The sequence below is a fragment of the Balaenoptera ricei genome, chromosome 8 (genome assembly GCF_028023285.1).
Source record: "Balaenoptera ricei isolate mBalRic1 chromosome 8, mBalRic1.hap2, whole genome shotgun sequence".
Taxonomy (NCBI): Eukaryota; Metazoa; Chordata; class Mammalia; order Artiodactyla; family Balaenopteridae; genus Balaenoptera; species Balaenoptera ricei.
In genome coordinates this window covers 62,814,097-62,834,039 of record NC_082646.1, presented here as the reverse complement: position 1 = coordinate 62,834,039, position 19,943 = coordinate 62,814,097, and the positions used below count along the sequence as shown (strand labels likewise).

Here is a 19,943-nt window from a genome sequence, read left to right as displayed (position 1 = left end):
ATTGGGATAAAGGATAATCGGTTCAATAAATGTGCTAGGACAATTGATTATCCACATACAAAAAGATGAATTTAGACCTTCAACTCATAACAAACAAAAATAACTCAGAAGGGATCATAAACTTAAATGTAACAGATAAAACAATAAAAACTTTAGAAGAAAACAGGAGAACATCTTCCAGACCCTGTGTTAGGCAAAGATTTCTTATATTAATGCTTCCACCCATCATTTGTTTCTTTTTTGGACCAAAAACACAGTCCATCACTGAAAAAACTGATAAACTGGACATCATCAAAATTCAAAACTTCTGCACTTCAAAAGACATCATTAAGAAAATAAGACAAGAAATAGCCAAGAGGAAATATCTGCAAAACACATATCTGATAAAGGACTTGTATCCATAATATACAAAGAATACCGACAACTTAATAAGACAAACAACCAATTAACTAATGGGCTAAAGAAATGAATAGATATCTCATCAAAGAAAGTACATGAAAAGATGCCCAACATCATCAGTCATTAGGAAAACGCAAATTAAAACCAAAATGAGATACCATTTCGTATCCACTAGAATAGCTACAATAATAAGACAGGCAATAACAAATGTTCACAAAGATATAGAGAAACTGGAACCCTCCTAGACTGCTGATGGGAATATAAAACGGCACTGTCCTTTGGAAAACAGTGTGGCAGTTTCTCAAAAAGTTAACACAAAACTGTCATACAACCCATCAATTCTACTTCTAAGCATCTACTCAAGAGAAATGAAAGTACATATCCATACAAAGACTTGCATGTGAATGTTCATAGCAGCATTAGTCATAATAGCCCCAAACTGAAAATAAGCTCAATGTCCATCAACTGGTGAGTAGACAAAATGTGTCGTATCCGTACAACAGAATACTATTCAGCAATAAAAAGTAATGAACTACTGACATATGCTATGTCATGGGTGAACCTTAAAAACATTATGCTAAGTGAAAGTCCATTTGTATGAAAGTTCCAGAAAAGGCAAACTTATAGAGACAGAAAGTACACTAGTGGTTGCCTGAGGCTGGATTTGGGAATAGGGAGTAACTATAAATGGGCATAAGGGGGGATAAAAATGTTCTAAAACTCATTTATGATCAGGTTGCACCACTCCACAAAGTCACTGTAAACGTTAAATGGGTGAATTTTATGACATGTAAAATGAATGAATGAATGAATGAATGAGTGATTGCCTATACAATACTCTCCCTTGCAATGGTAGCATATAAGGAATTTTATATATTTCTGAATTTCTGTGGAGTGTACCCATGAGGGGATGTATTCTAAGGGATTTAGCGTCTGGCTCCATAAAAATCTATCATCTGAGCCAAACTCTATTCCATCATGAACTTTGAGAAACTGGTTGGACCAACGTGGCAGTCAAGGAGGGAGTCAGTTCTTGGTGTAGATGTAAACAATACCAATAGGGATGCTTAGGAGAGTGGCCCACTGCCAAGAATTTTTTTTAGAGAGAGTGTTTATTGCGGTTGGCACAAGTATGGTCTACTGAATTGAGGGTTAGAGACCACAGCCAGGGGAAACAAAAAGGGCTGCATCATATGACTAATCAAAAAAAGAACATGAAGCACATTACCAAAAATACCAACATAATAACCACAATCATACTGCCTTCATCAACTTCCCTAATTCTTTAAAAATTATTTCTTGTTACCTGTTTGTGGCTTAGCATCTTTCTCCATAGAAGTCTTCTGCTTTTGGGCTGGAATTTTTCTGGAAGTCTCAAGTCCCAGGGCTCTGACAGCTTGAATCATCCAAGTGTTAGTTTATGGCAGTGATGTCAGATCCGTGAGTCTATTTTCCTGTCAGTCAATTATGGTAGGATCTTCAGGAAAACAAAAGGAGAGAAGAGAAACTCCTTGTTAGCACAAACGGAAGATCAGTCAATCTATTAATTTCTAATACCAGAATAAAAGAGAGAAGAATTTTCACTGGGGTGTAATACAACAGAGCATGAACTTACTGTCAAGTGCTATATTTCATGAGGTCTCAGTTGATAGCTGTTTTGAGGAGAACATATTATTAGAACCTGGAGAGGGAGAGGTGGACAAGAAGAGTTTGTCTTCTCAATCAATTTAACCAACTTATTTTTTATAATTCCATTTGTCCTCTCTATTTGCCTCAGCTCCAAGGGTGATATGGACAGTGGATGCATTTAGAAATCTTGAGGGCCTTACAGTCTGTTTTGTAAGATGTGCATGAAAATTACTACCAATAATAAAAGGTTATTTTAAAATAAAGGATAAAATCATCCTGGAAATAGATTTGTTGACAGTCGTCATGCAGACTCTTGCTTATTAAAATGGGTGTGCTTTTACTCATGTGGGAAAGTCTGCAATCATTAAACATTCACAGACACAATCCTTTACCTTGTATAAAAATCCTCTAGAAAGGACGAATTCTTCTCTTTGCTCTAACATCTTTCTCCACAATGTGAACACGACGTACAGGGCAGCTCTTATGATACTGATAAGCTGACTTTTAAAACACGGAGCATACCAATTATACCTAACTATTTTTAGCATCCCTCCTTGCCTCCTTCTTTACTTATGAGTACCATGCTGTGAGGGAGCAAATATTTTATGTATTCTAGCAGCTGTCTGGGAAGTGCCAAGATGATTTTGGTGTAAAATATGCCTTGATAGTTTTATTATTCTGAATTTAGGACCTGATCTTGGAGAAGGGAAACAGAAAAAGAAAAAAAAGTGTTGTCAGGAAATAGCCTCAGTCTTGGCTGTGTTATTAATAAGAAAACTATATTTTATAACAACCTTGTCACCAAGAATTTTAACTTCTCTAGGAATGAGGGATCCTATTGTTTCATGTTATATCATGACCCAAGAGCATGATGCAAGTCAGCACAAAGCCCAAAAAATTAACATGCTTTTTGAGAAGTGAAAGTTCAAATTCAGGTTGATAAGGACCTAAACTTTGCTATGAGGGCAAAACACACAGGAAACAAAAAATAACTTTTATTTATTCATGTTAACAGTAGACTGTATACTCAAAGACCATTTTACTTACAAGTGACCAATATTATTTAAAGCTTTATGCTTCTTAAAATAGAAGTAATCTGAAGAAGCACTTCTGGAATGACAGAATAAGGACATATGAAAATCCACTCCTCCATAAAAGCAATAACACTGGCAAAACTTGTCAAAATCAACTTTTCCAGAACTCTGGAAATTAAAGCTTTCAAAAACCTAAGGAGAATTTATTCAAGAAAAATGGCTGAATATCAGTAGAAACAGTGAGCTTTGTGGTACCCATTCTCCTCTCCCCAACTCCACAGTAGTCTCCAAAATCAACAGCTTCACAACTACAGAAGCTATGAAAACTAGTGGCCTAGCAGCCACTAGAGGGGGCAGAGTGGGTGTGGATCTCCCGAAAAAGCCCTATCTCTAGAGAACTGTCACTACTTGATCTATCTGGAAGCTCTGTTAAGAGCCCCATTCACAGGGCTTCTCTGACTCAGAGCCCACCCAGTGAGAAACCCAATGCCTAGGTGTTTGTCTAAATAATCAGCAGCAAATTATTTTACATCCCAGCTTCCTACCAGTTGTGGCAAACAAGAGGCAGGAAAAAAAACTTAAAAGGAACATCAGGGAATGAGATGCCAAAAGGGAGCTTTGAAAAGCTCTGACATCTACCTGGGGATCTTGAATTCATGTGCATTTGCAGAACTGTGAATATGTCCAGCAAATACCTGAGAAGGCTCCAATCCCTCAGCTCTGGGTTAGGTGATGATCCAAAGGCATGATCATTAAAGAAAGAACTGATAAGCTAGATTTAATCAAAATTAAAAATTTTTGCGCTATTAAAGACAAATTCCCTGGAGGTCCAGTGGTTAGGACTCAGTGCTTTCACTGCCGGGGCCTGAGTTTGATCCCTAGTCGAGGAACTAAGATACTACAAGCCGTGCAGCATGTCAAAAAAAAAAAAAAAAAAAAAAAAAAAAGGCATTGTCAAGAGAGTGAAAGGTGAAAGGACAAGCTACAGACTGGGAGAACATATTTGCAAAAGATATATCTGGGGCTTCCCTGGTGGCGCAGTGGTTGGGAATCCGCCTGCCGATGCAGGGGACACGGGTTCGAGCCCTGGTCCGGGAGGATCCCACATGCCGTGGAGCGGCTGGGCCCGTGCACCACTACTACAGAAGCCGACACGCCTAGAGCCCATGCTCCACAACAAGAGAAGCCACGGCAATGAGAAGCCCGCGTACCGCAACAAAGAGTAGCCCCTGCTCGCCTCAACTAGAGAAAGCCCGCGCACAGCAACGAAGACCCACCGCAGCCAAAAATAAATAAATAAATAAATAAATAAATTTATTTAAAAACAACAGCAACAACACAACATGATACCATTACACACCTATTAGAATGGCCAGAATCTGGAACACTGACAACACCAAATACTGGTGAGGATGTGGCGCAAAAGGAACTTTCATTCATTGCTGGTGGGAATGCACAGTAGTATAGCCACTTTGGAAGACAGTTTGATGGTTTCTTAAAAAACTAAACATACTCTTACCACATGATCCAGCACTCATGCTCCTTAGTATTTACCCAAAGGAGTTGAAAAGTTATTTCTACACTAAAACCTGCACTTTAATGTCTATAGCAGCTTTATTCATAATTGCTAAACCTTGGAAGCAACCAAGATGTCCTTCAATAGGTGAGTGGGTAAATAAAACTGTGGTACACCCAGATAATGGAATATTATTCAACACTAAAAAGAAATGAACTATCAAGCCATGAAAAGACATGGGGGAACTGGGGACTACCCTGGTGGTCCAGTGGTTAAGAATCCACCTTCCAAAAAAAAAAAAAAAAAAAGAATCCACCTTCCAATGCAGGGGACGCGGGTTCAATCCCCGGTCGGGGAACTAAGATCCCACATGCCGTGGGGCAACTAAGCTGGTGCGCCACAACTACTGAGCTCGAGTGCCTCGATGAGAGAGTCTGCATGCCGCAAACTACAGAGCCCACGTGTCCTGGAGCCTGCGCACCACAACTAGAGAAAAAAAACCTGCATGCCACAACTAGAAAGAAGCCCATGTGCTACGACGAAGAGCCCGCGTGCCGCAACTAAGACCGGACGCAGCCAAAAAAATAAAGAAAATAAATAAATTAAATAAATAAATATTTTATAAAAAAGACATGGAGGAACCGTAAATATATATTACTAAGTGGAAGAAGCCAATATGAAAAAGCTACATACTGTATGTTTCTAACTATATGACATTTGGAAAAGGCAAAAGTATAGAGATAGCAAAAGGATCAGTGGTTGCTGGGATTGTGGGGACAGGGGTGTAGGCAGAGCACAGAGGATTTTTAGTGCAGTGAAAATACTCTGTATATTATAATGATGGATACAATTATGCATTTGTCCAAATTCACTGCATGTACAACACCAAGAGTGAACCCTAATGTAAATTATGGACTTTGGCTGATTAAGATGTGTCAATGCAGGTTCATCAGTTGTAACAATGTACCACTCTCATTGGGGATGTTATAATGGAGGAAGCTATGTACGTGTGGGGGGGGCAGGGGATATATAGGAAATTTCTGTACCTTCCGCTCAATTTCATTGTGAACCTTAAGCTGCTCTAAAAAAAGAAAGCCTGAATAAAAGTTTTTTTTATTAGAGGTGCTCAGCAGCAGGTTTGAAGTGGCTTCAGGTTTGAAGAATCTATAAATGTGAAGATGGAAAACAGAAATTGTCCATTCTTAAGAACAAAAAAAAAAAAGAGGGCTTCCCTGGTGGTGCAGTGGTTAAGAATCTGCCTGCCAATGCAGGGGACACGGGTTCGAGCCCTGGTCTGGGAAGATCCCACATGCCGCGGAGCAACTAAGCCCGTGAGCCACAACTACTGAGCCTGTGCGTCTGGAGCCTGTGCTCCTCAACAAGAGAGGCCATGACAGTGAGAGGCCCGCGCACCGCGATGAAGAGTGGCCTCTGCTCTCCACAACGGGAGAAAGCCCTCGCACAGAAACGAAGACCCAACACAGCCAAAAATAAATAAAAATTAAAAAAAAAAAAAAAAAAAAAGAAGGAAAAATGAACACAGCCTCAGGGACTTGTGGTGATAACCATCATGCATACCAAAATATGCACAATGGGAGTTCTATAAGAGGGGGGGAAAGACATAAATATTATAGTATTGGAGAAATCATGGCCTAATCTCAAATTTATAAAAAACATTAATCTACACATCTAAGAAGCTCAATGACGTCAAGATAATATAAACTCAAAGAAATTCACACTTAAACACATCAGAGTCAAACTACTGGAAGACAGAGAATCTTACAAGCAGCAATAGAAAAACAACTTATCATGTACAAAGTACCCTCAATAAGAGTAACTGCTAATGTCTCATCAGAAACTATGAAGGCCAGGAGGCAGTGGGATGATATATTCAAAGTGCTGAAATGAAAAAGCTCAATCAAGAATTCTATAACCAAGGGGAATTCCCTGGCGGTCCAGTGGTTAGGACTCCCTGCTTTCACTGCCAAGGGCATGGGTTTAATCCATGGTCAGGGAACTAAAACCCTGCAAGCTGCATGGTTCAGCCAAAAAAAAAAAAGAAAAAGAAAAAGAAAAGAATTCTATAACCAGAAAATCTATCCTTCAGAAATGAAGGAGAGGGCTTCCCTGGTGGCACAGTGGTTAAGAATCCGCCTGCCAATGCAGGGGACAAGGGTTCAAGCCCTGGTCTGGGAAGATCCCACATGCCGCAGAGCAACTAAGCCCGTGCGCCACAACTACTGAGCCTACGCTCTAGAGCCCGCGAGCCACTACTACTGAGCCCACGTGCCACAACTACTGAAGCCCGCGCACCTAGAGCCCATGCTCCACAACAAGAGAAGCCACCGTAATGAGAAGCCTGCACACTGAAACAAAGAGTAGCCCCCACTCACCGCAACCAGAGAAAGCCCGCACACAGCAACGAAGACCAACGCAGCCAAAAATTAAAAAAAAAATAAAATTAAAAAAAAATAAAAATGAAGGAGGGGGACTTTCCCTGGTGGCACAGTGGTTAAGACTCCACGCTCCCAATGCAGGGGGCCCGGGTTCAATCCCTTCTCAGGGAACTAGATCCCACATGCATGCCACAACTAAGAGTTCACATGCCACAACTAAGGAGCCCGTGTGCTGCAATTAAGGAGCCCACGTGCTGCAACTAAGACCCAGTGCAACCAAATAAATAAATAAATATATATATATTAAAAAAAAGGAAGGTGAAATTAAGACATACCCAAATAAACCAAAACTGAGAGAATTTCTTGCTAGCAGACTTTCTTTACAAGAAATACTAAAGGTTGTTCTTCAAGCTGAAATGAAAGGACACCAGAGAGTACATGAATCCCCATGAAGAAATCAAGAGCATAAGTAAAAGTTAATATACAAAGAAATATAAAATATGGTATAAATGTATTTATGTTGTAACACTTATCCTATCTAATGGAAAAAGACAGCTGTGTAAAATAATAATTATTAAAAGTCTGTTGATATGTTCATAATGTGTAAAATTATAATTTGTATGACAATAATAGTACAAAGGAGTGGGGGAGGGAATAAAGCTATATTGGAGCAAAGTTTTGAATACTATTGAAACTCGGTATTAACATCAACTAGATTGTTATAAATTATGATGTTAGTTGTAATCTCAGAGCAACTACTAAGAAAAAACTCAAAAATTATAGTAAAAGAAACAACAAAGGCATTAAAATGGTACACTACAAAATATGAATTAAACACAAAGACAGCAGTAATGGAGAAACAGAGGAACAAAAAAGACAAACAACATATATAAAGCAAATAAAATTAAAGATGTAAAACATATCATTAGAAATTACATTTTATATAAATGGATTAAATACTCCAATAAAAGTGCAGAGATTAGCAGATAAAAAATCATTATCCTACCATATGCTGGCTACATGACTCACACTGTAGATTCATAGACGAAAAGTTGAAATTAAAGGATGGAAAAAGATACATCATGCAAAAAATAACCAAAAGATATCTGGGATGGTTAAAATGATGTCAGACAAATAGAATTTAAGACAAAAATTGTTAAGAGGCAAAGAAAGGCATTTTATAATGTTAAAAGGGTCAATCCATCAGGAACACATAACAATTATAAACATAAATATAGAGTTCCAAAATACATGAAGTAAAAAACTGACAGAATTGAGCACAGAACTACAGAATTCAATAATAACAGTTGGAGATTTCAATACCCCCTACCAAAAATGAATAGAATAACTCGGCAGAAGATCAACAGGGAAACAGAAGACTTACACAACAGTATAAACCAGCTAGACCTAGCAGATATCTGTAGAACACATCAACAAACAACAGAATAATATATATTCTTCTGAAGTGCATATGGAACATCATATGTTTGGCCATTTAAAAAAGCACCAATACATTTAAAAGAGTTGAAATAATACAAAGTATGTTCTCTGAACCCAATGAAATGAAACTGGAAATCCAAAAAGAGGAAGATTTAGGAAATTCACAAATATGTGTAAGTTAAATAATACACTCCTAAATTATCAATGAGTAAAAGAATAAATCACAAGAGATATTAGAAAAAACTTTAAGATGAATGAAATGAAAATGAAAAATATCAAAACCTATTGGGGGCTTCCCTGATGGCACAGTGGTTAAGAATCCACCTGCCAATGCAGGGGACATGGGTTCAAGCCCTGGTCCAGGAAGATCCCACATGCCACAGAGCAACTAAGCCTGTGTGCCACAACTACTGAGCCTGCGCTCTAGAGCCCGCGAGCCCCAACTACTGAAGCCCGTCTGCCACAACTACTGAAGCCCACGCACCTAGAGCCTGTGCTCTGCAACAAGAGAAGCCAGCACAATGAGAGGCCCACGCACCACAACAAAGAGTAGCCCCCGCTCTCAGCAACTAGAGAAAACCTGCGTGCAAGCAAAGACACAATGCAGCAAAAAAAATTAAATAAAATGAATAAATAAATAAATTTATAAAAAAAACGTATTGGATGCAGCTAAAGCAGTGCTTAGAGGGAAATTTAGAGCTATAAATGCCTATATTAAAAAAGAAGAAAGATTTTAAATCAATAATTAACTTATTACCTTAAAAAAATAAAATAGACAAAGAACAAAATAAACCCAAAGCCAGCAGAAGGAAAGAAATAATGAGTAAAGCAAAAATAAATGGAACAGAGGATAGAAAAACAATAGAGAAAATGAAGAAAACCAAAAGTTGGTTTTATGAAAAGATAAACAAAACTGATAAGTCCTTAGCTACATTGATTTTAAGAAAAGAAGAGAGAAGAATCAAATTATTAAAATCATGAGTAAGAGAGGGGACATCACTATTATCCTTATAGAAATAAAAAGTATTGTAAGAGAATACTATGAACAACTGTAAGTCAATAAATTATATAACATAAATGAAATAGACAAATTCCTAGAAAAACACAAACTACCAAAGATGACACCAGAATAAGTAAAACATTTAAGTATACCTATAACAGGTAAAGAGACTGAATTAGTATTTTTTAAATTTTCTTTATTTATTTATCTATTTATTTTGGCCGCGCCGAGGCATGCGGGATCTTAGTTCCCCCAGCCAGAACCCATGCCCCCTGCAGTGGAAGCGCAGAGTCTTAACCGCTGTATCACCAGGGAAGTCCCTGAATTAGTAATTTTAAAACTTCCTCAAAGAAAAGCTCAGGCCCAGATGGCCTCAGTGATGCATTCTACCAAATGTTTAAAGAATAATTAATATCAATCCTTCACAAATTCTTTCAACAAAGAAGGGGAGAGAACACTCCCCAACTCATTTTATGAGACCAGTGTTACCCTGATATAAAATCAGACAAAGTCATGACAAGAAAAGAAAACTACAGATCAACATCTTTTATGAATAAAGACGTAAATCTTCTCAACAAAACATCAAACTGAACCCAGCAGCATATAAAAAGGATTATACACCATTACCAACTGGGGGAATCTAAAGAAAGCAAGTTGGTTTAACATCTCAGAATTAATTAATTTAATACACCATATTACTAGAATAAAATACAAAACCACATGATCATCTCAATGGATGCAGGAATATCATTTGACAAAATCCAAAATCCTTTCGTTAAAAAAACAAAGTATGCTGGAAAAAACAAAACAAAACAAAAAAACAACAACAAAATAAAGCACTGAACAAACAAGGAATAGAAGGGATTTTCCCCAATGTGATAAAGGACATCTATGAAAAACCCACAGCTAACATCCTGTTCTACGCCAAAAGGCCTTACCCCTAAGATCAGCAATAAGACAGGTATATCCACTCTCATCATGTCTACTCAATGCTGTATAATAAAGTTGTAGCTAGGGCTATTAGTGAAGAAAAAGAAATAAGACCCATACAAATTGGAAAGCAAGAAGTAAAACTATTTCTATTCACAAATGATGTGACATTCTATATAGAAAATCCTAAGGAATCCTCAAACACATGATTCTAACAAGTGAGTTCAGCAACTTTGTAGGATACCAGATCAATATGCAAAAATCGTTTGTATTTCTATACACTAGCAATGAACAACACAAAAATAAATTTAAGAATACAGTTCCATTCACAATAGCTTGAAAAAGAATCAAATACACAGGAAAAAATTTAACAAACAAAGTAAAAGACTTGTACAGGGGACTTCCCTGGCAGTCCAGTGGTTAAGACTCCGTGCTTCCACTGCAAGGTGCGTGGGTTCAATCCCTGGCCAGGGAAATAAGATCTCACATGCCACATGGCGAGGCCAAATTAAAAAACAACAACAACAAAAAAACTTGTACACTGAAAATTACAAAACATTGTTGAAAGAAACGTAAAACCTAAATAAATGGAAAGAAATTCCATGTTCATCAATGAGAAGACTTAATATTGTTATGAGGACAATACTCCCCAAATTGGTCTACAGATTGAACTCAATTCTTATCAAAATCTCAGCTGGGGGCTTCCCTGGTGGCGTGGTGGTTGAGAATCTGCCTGTCGATGCAGGGGACACGGGTTCGAGCCCTGGTCTGGGAAGATCCCACATGCCGCGGAGAAACTGGGCCCGTGAGCCACAACTACTGAGCCTGCGCATCTGGAGCGTGTGCTCCGCAACAAGAGAGGCCACGACAGTGAGAGGCCCGCGCACCGCGATGAAGAGTGGCCCTCGTTCGCCGCAACTGGAGAAAGCCCTAGCACAGAAACGAAGACCCAACACAGCCATAAATTAATAAATAAATAAATTTAAAAAAAAAAAAAATCTCAGCTGGCTATTTTGGAGTAACTGACAACCTGATCCTAAAATCCATATGGACATGAAAGAGAACTACAATAGCCAAAACAATCTTGAAAAAGAACAAAATTAGAGGACTCACACTTCCTGATTTTAAAACTTACTACAAAACTATAAGACAGTGCAGTAGCAGGATAGAGCTGAAGAGTCCAGATTTTTGACAACAATGCTAAGACAATGCAAGAGGGGAAAGAATAATCTTTTCAAAATGTGGTGCACGGACACAACTGAATATTCACATGCAAAAAAATTAAGTTGGACTCTATTTTACACCACACACAAAAACTAACTCAAAATGGATCAAAGCCCTAACCATAAGAGCTAAAACTATAAAACTGTAAGAAAACGTAGGGGAAGAACTTCATAACATTACATTAGGCAGTGATTTCTTGGATATGATAGCAAAAGCACAGGTAACAAAAGGAGAAAAAAGACAAATTGGACTACATCAAAATTTAAAACTTCTGTGCAGCAAAAGACAATTAATAGAATGAAAGGCAACATACAGAATGGGAGAAAATATTTGTAAATCATATATCTGATAAGGGGTTAATCCAGAATATATAAAGAACTCCTATAATTCAACAATAACAAAATAACCTGATTAAAAATGGGCAAATAACATGAATAAACATTTCTCCAAAGAAGATATACAAATGACCAACAAGCATATGAAAAAAGGCTCAACATTACTAATCATTAGAGAAATGCAAATCAAAACCACAGTGACATACCACCTCATACCCACTAGGATGGCTACTATTAAAGAAACAAACAAACCAACAGAAAATAACAAGTGTGGCCAGGATGTGGAGAAATTGAAATCCTTGTACACTGCTGGTAGAAATGTTAAATTGTGCAACCATTTTGGAAAACAGTATGACAGTTCCTCAAAAATTAAAAACAGAATTACCGTATGATCCAGCTATTCCACTTCTGGTTATATATCCAAAAGAATTGAAAGCAGGGTCCCAAAGAGATAGTTGTACACCTGTGTTCATAGTAGCATTCTTCACAATAGTCAGAGGTAAAAGCAGCTCAAGTGTCCATGGATGGATGAATGGATAAAATGTGGTATATACACACAATGGAATATTATTCAGCTATAAAAAGGAATGAAATTCTGACACATGGATGAACCTTGAGGACATTATGCTAAGTGAAATAAGCCAGTCACAAAAGGACAAATAATGTATGACCCCAATTATATGAGATATCTAGAGGAGTCAAATTCTTAGAGACAGAGGTTGAATGGTGGTTACCGAGGACTGGGGAGAGGAGGAAATGGGGAGCTGCAGACTAATGGAAATAGAGTTTCAGTTTTACAGGATGAAAATGTCCTACAGATTTGTTGCACAACAATATGAATATACTTAACACTACTGAATTGTATACTTAAAATGGTTAAGGCAGTAAATTGTATATAGTCTGTATTTTACCACAATTTTTTAAAAGGCTAAAAAATTGTTTAATTATATTTACAAAAATAGTAGATGGTGAGGTATTTTCATTTATCAGATTTGAGACAATTTTTCTCTGTGACCCTGGACTTCTGTACCTCATCTTGTACCTGTGTCCATCTGGCTGCTCATAAATTAATCTGATAGCTGCCATTTAAGCCTACTCAAGCAACCTAAATGTCCACCAATAGATGAATGGATAAAGAAGATGTGTTCATAGTAGCATTCTTCACAGTAGTCAAAAGGTGGAAGCAGCTCAAATGTCCATGGATGGATGAATGGATAAAATGTGGTATATACACACAATGGAATATTACTCAGCCATAAAAATGAATGAAATATTGCCATTTGCAGCATATGAATGGATGTACAGATTATGATACTAAGTGAAATAAGTCAGGCAGAAAAAGACAAATATTATATGATATCACTTACATGTGGAATCTAAAAAAATAATACATTGCCGTGTGGTGTGGCCAAAAAATAATAATAATAATACAAATCAACTTATTTACAAAATAGAAACAGAGTCACAGATATAGAAAACAAACTTATGGTTACCAAACGGGAAAGGGGAGGGAGAAGGATAAATTAGGAGTATGGGATTAACAGACACACACCACTATATATAAAATAGATGAACAAGGATTTACTGTATAGCATAGGGAACTATATTCAATATCTTGTAATAACCTATAATGGAAAAGAATCTGAAGCTGTACACCTGAAGCTAACACAATATTATAAATCAACTATAGTTAAATAAAAAAAATTTTAAAGCCTACTCAATGTCAGGCTTTTCTACATATAATTCTCAACAATTTTCTTGTGAGCACACTGAAGCTGAGAAAGATTCAGTGATATTTCCCACAGTTGTGGGAGGGATGGAGCTATCACTGGGTCCCATGACCTGGCCCCAAAGCCTGGGTTCTTTCTCACTAGGTCCCATTCCCCTCAAGTTAGCTTTATCCTAACAACCGCTTGGGGTCAAAAATTCAGATCCCTCTTGGAGATGAGCAATCATCTAGATTTTGATGCATGTTGAATGTGTGGACCCTGGAATGAATAAATTAACAAATAAAGAGATGAATGAAAACAGGAATGGATCATTTGACAGACTAAAGTAATCTTGAAGAGGGTGGGATCCGAAGAGAAGGCAGAGCAGGAGGAGAGCTGAAAGAGGAAATTGTATCTATGCTTAGCAAAGCTCCTAGTCAGTCTATCCGGCGCTGAGGACAGAGAACACAGAGGGCAGTGCCGCGGCTTGCAGCTGCTGCCAGCCTGAAGACAGGCCAATCCAGACAGAGTTGTGTGTGCGCCCAGCAGCAAAGGAGGCTCAGGCAAGTTGCCCTAAGGAGGGGATGGTGACAGGACACTGGGGAGACTTGGCAGGTTGGCGCATAGGGGCGGGGCATATCTCTCTTTAGAAAGTTCACTCTGGCTCCTGTGGGGAAGGTGACTTGAAGGGGAAGAAACTGGAGGAGGGAAGACCTTACCCCAAACACAGAGCCAAGGGAAGTGAATTCCAGAAACGTTTTCGGAGAGACCTTGCCAGGGCTTGGTGATCAACTGCGTGGGGGATGGGGACGGAGAGGAAAGTCTCTATTATCAACTCTTAGGTCCCTCCGTGACAGAGCCTAAAGGAACAGATCTGTCATGGGTGGGGTGAAAGGTGAGAGGCAGTCATGGACAGAGTAGTGGGCCGTCACTTTTGCTGGGGGTCTCCCACGACTCTAAGTGCTTGTCTGGTTAGCAGCTCCAATGTGAGGGACTTTCATGTTGTCCCTCAGGTCCTAGGGTCCTGCATTTGTGTTTTGAGGGATAAGGCAGGGATCTGGTGCATCTGTCCAGAAAGAGCTGAGGAGGCCAGAGTCACGATGTCGGGGGTAGAGAGGAGGAAATGGCTCTCAGAGAATAGGGAAGGAAAAAGTCTGAGAAAGCAAAGCTGTTTAAAAACAACCACCCCAGGGGCTTCCCTGGTGGTGCAGTGGTTAAGAATCTGCCTGCCAAGGCAGGCGACATGGGTTCGAGCTGGTCTGGGAAGATCCCACATGCTGCAGAGAAACTAAGCCTGTGCGCCACAACTACTGAGCCTGTGCTCTAGAGCCCACGTGCCACAACTACTGAGCCCGCAGGCTACAACTACTGAAGCCTGTGCACCTAGAGCCTGTGCTCCGCAACAAGAAGCCATCGCAATGAGAAGCCTGCACACTGCAACTCAGAGTAGCCCCCACTAGACACAACTAAAGAAAGCCCTCGTGCAGCAACGAAGACCTAATGCAGCCAAAAATAAATTTAAAAAAAAAAGAAAAGGAAAAAAAAAGTAGAGTGCCAGTAGCAACCTAAATGTCCATCAACAGACTGAGTGGATAAAGAAGATGTGGTACATATATACGATGGAATATTACTCAGCCATAAAAAAGAATGAAATGATGCCATTTGCAACAACATGGATGGACCTAGAGATTATCATACTAAGTGAAGTAAACCAGACAGAGAAAGACAAGTATCATATGATACTGCTTATATGTCACTTCTGTATCATTTAACCAAACACCATCCTGCGTGTTACCTCACTTGATCCTTGTGCTGATCTGGAGAACTCAACAGAGCTGGGTCGCTGCCACCCCAGGGCTAACAGGGTTTCTAACCCGGCATGGGAACCCAGGTGATCCAGGGTGTAAAGGCAGAGCACTTGCTGGACACAGGATGAGGGCACTGTGTGCCCCTGGCCCCTTTCAGGAGAGCAGAGCATGGACCTGAATTATTTAGTTACTTTTCTTAGATCAAGTCCAGAGAGAAGGTGAGAGCACAAGGCATCTCCTCCACCTTGGGAAGACTCCCCCAGGGCTCACCCTCTAATCCCAGATCTTCTGAGCCCTTCAAGCCTGAGGTGAGGGAGCCGCCCCTTTTGCCGATCTTCTCTACTTCATTCTCAAGGAGCCTCAGGACCCCAACACTGATGGAACAGGGTCTGACCCCATCCTTCAGTGTGGAGCTGGGGAGACTGAGGCAGGAGGTGAAGGGGGCACCCTGCATGGGACTCTCTCCCCTCAGGCTGTGGTCTCCCTAACCACAGCTGCCTCTGCAGGAAAAGAAAGACATGCCCTGGAAATTGACACCCCTTCTGCTGTTTCTGGCCTGGATGGCCTACAAGTGCAGTGCCCGGGCCAGGACAGACCTGTTCAATATCTGCATGGATGCCAAGCACCACAAGACAAAGCCAGGCCCTGAGGACAAGCTACATGACCAGGTGAGGATGGAGTGGGCTCTGGGTGGGGAGGGGGCTTGTTCAGACAAGGAAGAGGAAGTCAGGGTGGTGAGGGAGGGGTCGCGGGGTCAGCCCCTTCACCACACACACACATCCTGAGTTATCACTGTGGGAGAAGATGAAGGTAGGATGCCGGGGAGTGGCTGGCGTGATTCTAGGGGTGGCCTGCTCAGGATGGGATACCGTGTTGGCAATAAGGCGAAATGATCATTTACTGAGCACCTACCAGGTGTCACGTGTTTTCTGTGTGTGATTTCGTATTCCCAGGGGCCCTGTAATGTGGGTAGATGATGTTCTCTTCCACATGACACAAATGAGGAAACTGAGGCCCAGAGAAGCACACGGACACACAGAGGAATGGGACAGGACTTGCCCTTGTAGTGGGGTAGGGGTAGGACTGAGGTGGGCAACTCCAGGGGTTTAAAGGGTGAGAGACTTCAGCGTATATTACTGCAGAGCGTATCCCCTTTCCTCCTTTGCTCAAAATGCCACCTTCCAGTGAGGCTGTTCACAACCACCCCATTTAAAATTTCAACAGTCATCCCATACTCCATATTTCCATTCCCTGCTGTAATTTCCTCCATATAACTGATCAGATCCTGATATATTTTTTTTCTCTTTTAGTTCTTACTGTCTCCCCTCACCAGAACACATATTTCTGTCTGTTTTGTTCTCTTCTGTATTCCCAGCATCTAGAACAGTAACTGGCATAAAACAAGTACTCAGTAATTATTTTTTACTGAAAAAATAAAATACTTTGTATAAAGTATCAAGCGCTGTATAAATGATAGCTATTGTCTCCCCAAGACAGGGTTTCTCCCAGGCTCTCACCATCCCCACCTCCCCATCACACTGTTGTAACTGAGTCTCTCCCAAGACCGGAGTTTCTGGAGGCCAAGGACAGAGAGGTCCTAACAGTAAGCGTTCCTAGGACAACCTACCTGGGGCAGGAGAGCAAGAGCCAAATGGGAAGAGGCTGGAGGTGGCAGAGCTTGTGGTCTGGGAGGCAGTTAGTCTCATGTCTTCCCCCCTGCAGTGCATCCCCTGGAAGAAGAATGCCTGCTGCTCTGCCAAAGTCAGCCAGGAGCTGCACAGGGACACCTCCTCCCTGTATAACTTTAACTGGGATCACTGTGGCAAAATGGAGCCCGCCTGCAAGCGCCACTTCATTCAGGACAACTGTTTGTACGAGTGCTCACCCAATCTGGGGCCCTGGATCCAGGAGGTATTGGTGTCTCCCTCACCTCACCCCAGCAGGCTGTCGCCCAACTCAGTCAAGGCTGTTCCTATCAACATCTCAGGCTGACTGGAGCCCTCCCTCCCCCCCACTCCCCCCAGGTGAACCAGAGCTGGCGCAAAGAACGGTTCCTGAACGTGCCCCTGTGCAAAGAGGACTGTCAGAGCTGGTGGGAAGACTGCCGCACCTCCTACACCTGCAAGACCAACTGGCAAAAGGGCTGGAACTGGACCTCAGGTGAGGGCCTGAGGGTGGGGAGATGGAGGTGGAGAATGGAGAAAGGGGGTTTGAGGATTTGGGGTTGGGCAAGGATTTCTAAGGGGGGCCAGAAATGAATGAGCTTTGGGCCCAGGGGCTGAATGTCTGTGCCTACCCTCTCTCCCCCTGCAGGATCTAACAAGTGTCCAACTGGGACCACCTGTGGCACATTTGAGTTCTACTTCCCCACGCCGGCAGCCCTGTGTGAGGGCCTCTGGAGTCACTCCTACAAGCTCAGCAACTACAGCCGGGGCAGTGGCCGCTGCATCCAGATGTGGTTCGACCCCGCCCAGGGCAATCCCAACGAGGAGGTGGCGAGGTTCTATGCCTTGGCCATGAGTGCTGGGGCCATGCCCCAGGGGATTAGACCTCTCCTGCTCTGCCTGGCCCTGATTTTGCCACTCTGGCTCCATGACTGAGTCCAGCCATCCCCAGACAGTCCCCAGGTTTGATGACCAGGCTGGGCTCAGCTCAGCTCCCACAAATGAGGAAGCCGTAAGCATGCTTCCATCCATTACCCATTCCTCTGTCATCTAGGTCCTGCTCCATGGTGGGGCCTGTGATTTATCTGACAACAAGTTCTAATAAATAGACCAACACATCCGTGTCTGATGAATTATTTCGGTTGTAAGTTTGTGGGTAGTAGAGGGCAGATTCCATAGTTTTTGGATTCCTTCAGACTAGAGAAATGAGACATGGGTTTGAATCCCAGCTCTGCTCCTATGTGAAAGTGAAGCAGTTGCTTGACTGCTCTAAACCATACCTCCTCAATAAAATGAAGATAATAATCTTTCCTTCTCTCATGGTTGTTAAATGTTGCCTAAAAACCATGTGTGCCTAGTGCCTGCACATTAATAGTCCTCAGGGATCCTGTTGCCCTTGTAGCCCCAAATGAGAGCGCCAATTCCAGAACTTCATTATTTATACTGGGCCCCAAATACCCTTCTTTTCCCCCAGTCTTGTCTGCCTGGCTCTGTGCTCAGCTCTGCTGCTCTGGAAAAGCTGGGGATGGGAGCCAGGGAAGGCTCTGGATTCCCAGCGCAGGGGGTGCAGCGGGTGTGGTGTCAAAATAAATTCACCCCATGTGGATTGAAGGGGCAGAGTTGGGGCTTGGGAGCCTCAGAGGAGGAAGAGAGCAGATTGGGGAGGGCATCTGTGAGGTTCCTGGGGAGGAAATACTCCGGAGCCTTGCACTGGTTCAGCCCTGCTGTGTCCTGGAAGCGTGGCTGGAAAAGCGGCGGAAACCCTTAGGGGCTTACCCAGGGGCAGGAACTTCTCCGGCACCTTTGTCCCCTCCAGGGTTGGTAGATATGCCTCTCCTAGAGGATTGCTCTGTCGTTGCACAGCCGCCAGGAATTGGGCCTGAGTTTATATCTCAGCGTCTCCCGCGTCCCCTTTCCCCCTGGGGAAGCCTTTGTCTCCACATCCCAACCGCAGTTATCCTCAGAGAGGCGCAGGTACCTGTGTGAGAACGCCAGGCAGGAGGTGTCATCAAGCTAGGACGAGAACCCAGGAGTGAAGACTCGTAGTCCAGGTCTCTCCCGCCGCCTCATACCAAGAGGTGACTGATAGGGGAAGTTGGCCACAGATTGGAGGACGAGTTATTGGGTTGCTGGAGGGGTCTTGAGACGCTGTTTACCGTGTGGGTGAGTCTCAGTCATTACATTTATCTAGTCTGGAAGGCCCCACGGACCCCGCTCCACGTCCCAGGCTTTGCTCCAGCTGGGTGAAGTCAATGCGTATTTGAAACAGGGAAAGGAGTTCGTTGGAACTGACCCAGACACAGGTTCAATTTAACAAAGTGAAAGTTCTCTCGCAGGTTAAAGGGGATGCACCGACAGCGGCCTAAGAGTTGGCAGCAATGGGAGCCAGGCTGGAGGCCTGCGCCTTTAAGGATCCAGGGGGCGGAGGGGCGGGGCAGGAAGCGGACTCCCAGGAGACGCAGCCACCGGCTAGGTCTTTTCTTGGGGAGGGGCAGGCCAGACCCTCCTAAGGACCCCGCCCCCTTTCCGGGAGGCCCAGGGGCCCTACCGCCCCTTGTGGGAGGGGAAGGGGCCGGGGGTTGTCGGAGTGATCCCGGTCTAGGGCGCTCCTGGCTCCGTGTCCCGCCCACAGAGGCTCAAGTTTGTTGACTTGGAGGGAGTAGCTGGGATGGGGGCGGGTGCTAATAATACCCGTTCGTTCCATTGCCGCGCTTTACAGTTTACACAGCTGTCACCTTCGTTACTCCTTAATTAATAATAAAAATAGCCGCTGTTCGGGAGCGCCCACTGAATGCCAGGCCCCGTGCGGAGAGCTTTACAAGAACAGTCCTATTGAGTCTGCCCTGATAAAGTTATCCC

The 19,943-nt window shown here is 42.3% G+C and overlaps 2 protein-coding genes across 3 annotated transcripts in view; one reads left to right on the top strand and one right to left on the bottom strand.

Annotated features, from left to right (window-relative positions):
- The window catches only part of ANAPC15 (anaphase promoting complex subunit 15), a 75,931-nt gene extending 56,550 nt beyond the window's left edge, over positions 1-19,381 (bottom strand). The window contains exons 1-2 of one of the 2 annotated variants that reach the window (XM_059930888.1): positions 19,063-19,381; positions 1,706-1,876 (exon numbers count right to left, since the gene is read on the bottom strand). In XM_059930888.1, the coding sequence (XP_059786871.1) occupies positions 1,706-1,805 (100 nt within the window). In that variant the 5' untranslated portion in view covers positions 1,806-1,876; positions 19,063-19,381. The remainder of the gene's footprint in view (positions 1-1,705; positions 1,877-19,062) is intronic. The other variant, XM_059930890.1, reaches the window with a different exon arrangement.
- FOLR2 (folate receptor beta) lies at positions 14,075-18,183 on the top strand. Its single transcript, XM_059929483.1, has 5 exons — positions 14,075-14,175; positions 15,927-16,088; positions 17,143-17,331; positions 17,445-17,580; positions 17,734-18,183. Exons 2-5 carry the CDS (start codon positions 15,939-15,941, stop codon positions 18,018-18,020), a joined length of 762 nt encoding a protein of 253 aa, XP_059785466.1. The 5' UTR covers positions 14,075-14,175; positions 15,927-15,938; the 3' UTR covers positions 18,021-18,183.
- Positions 19,382-19,943: the final 562 nt, after the last annotated feature.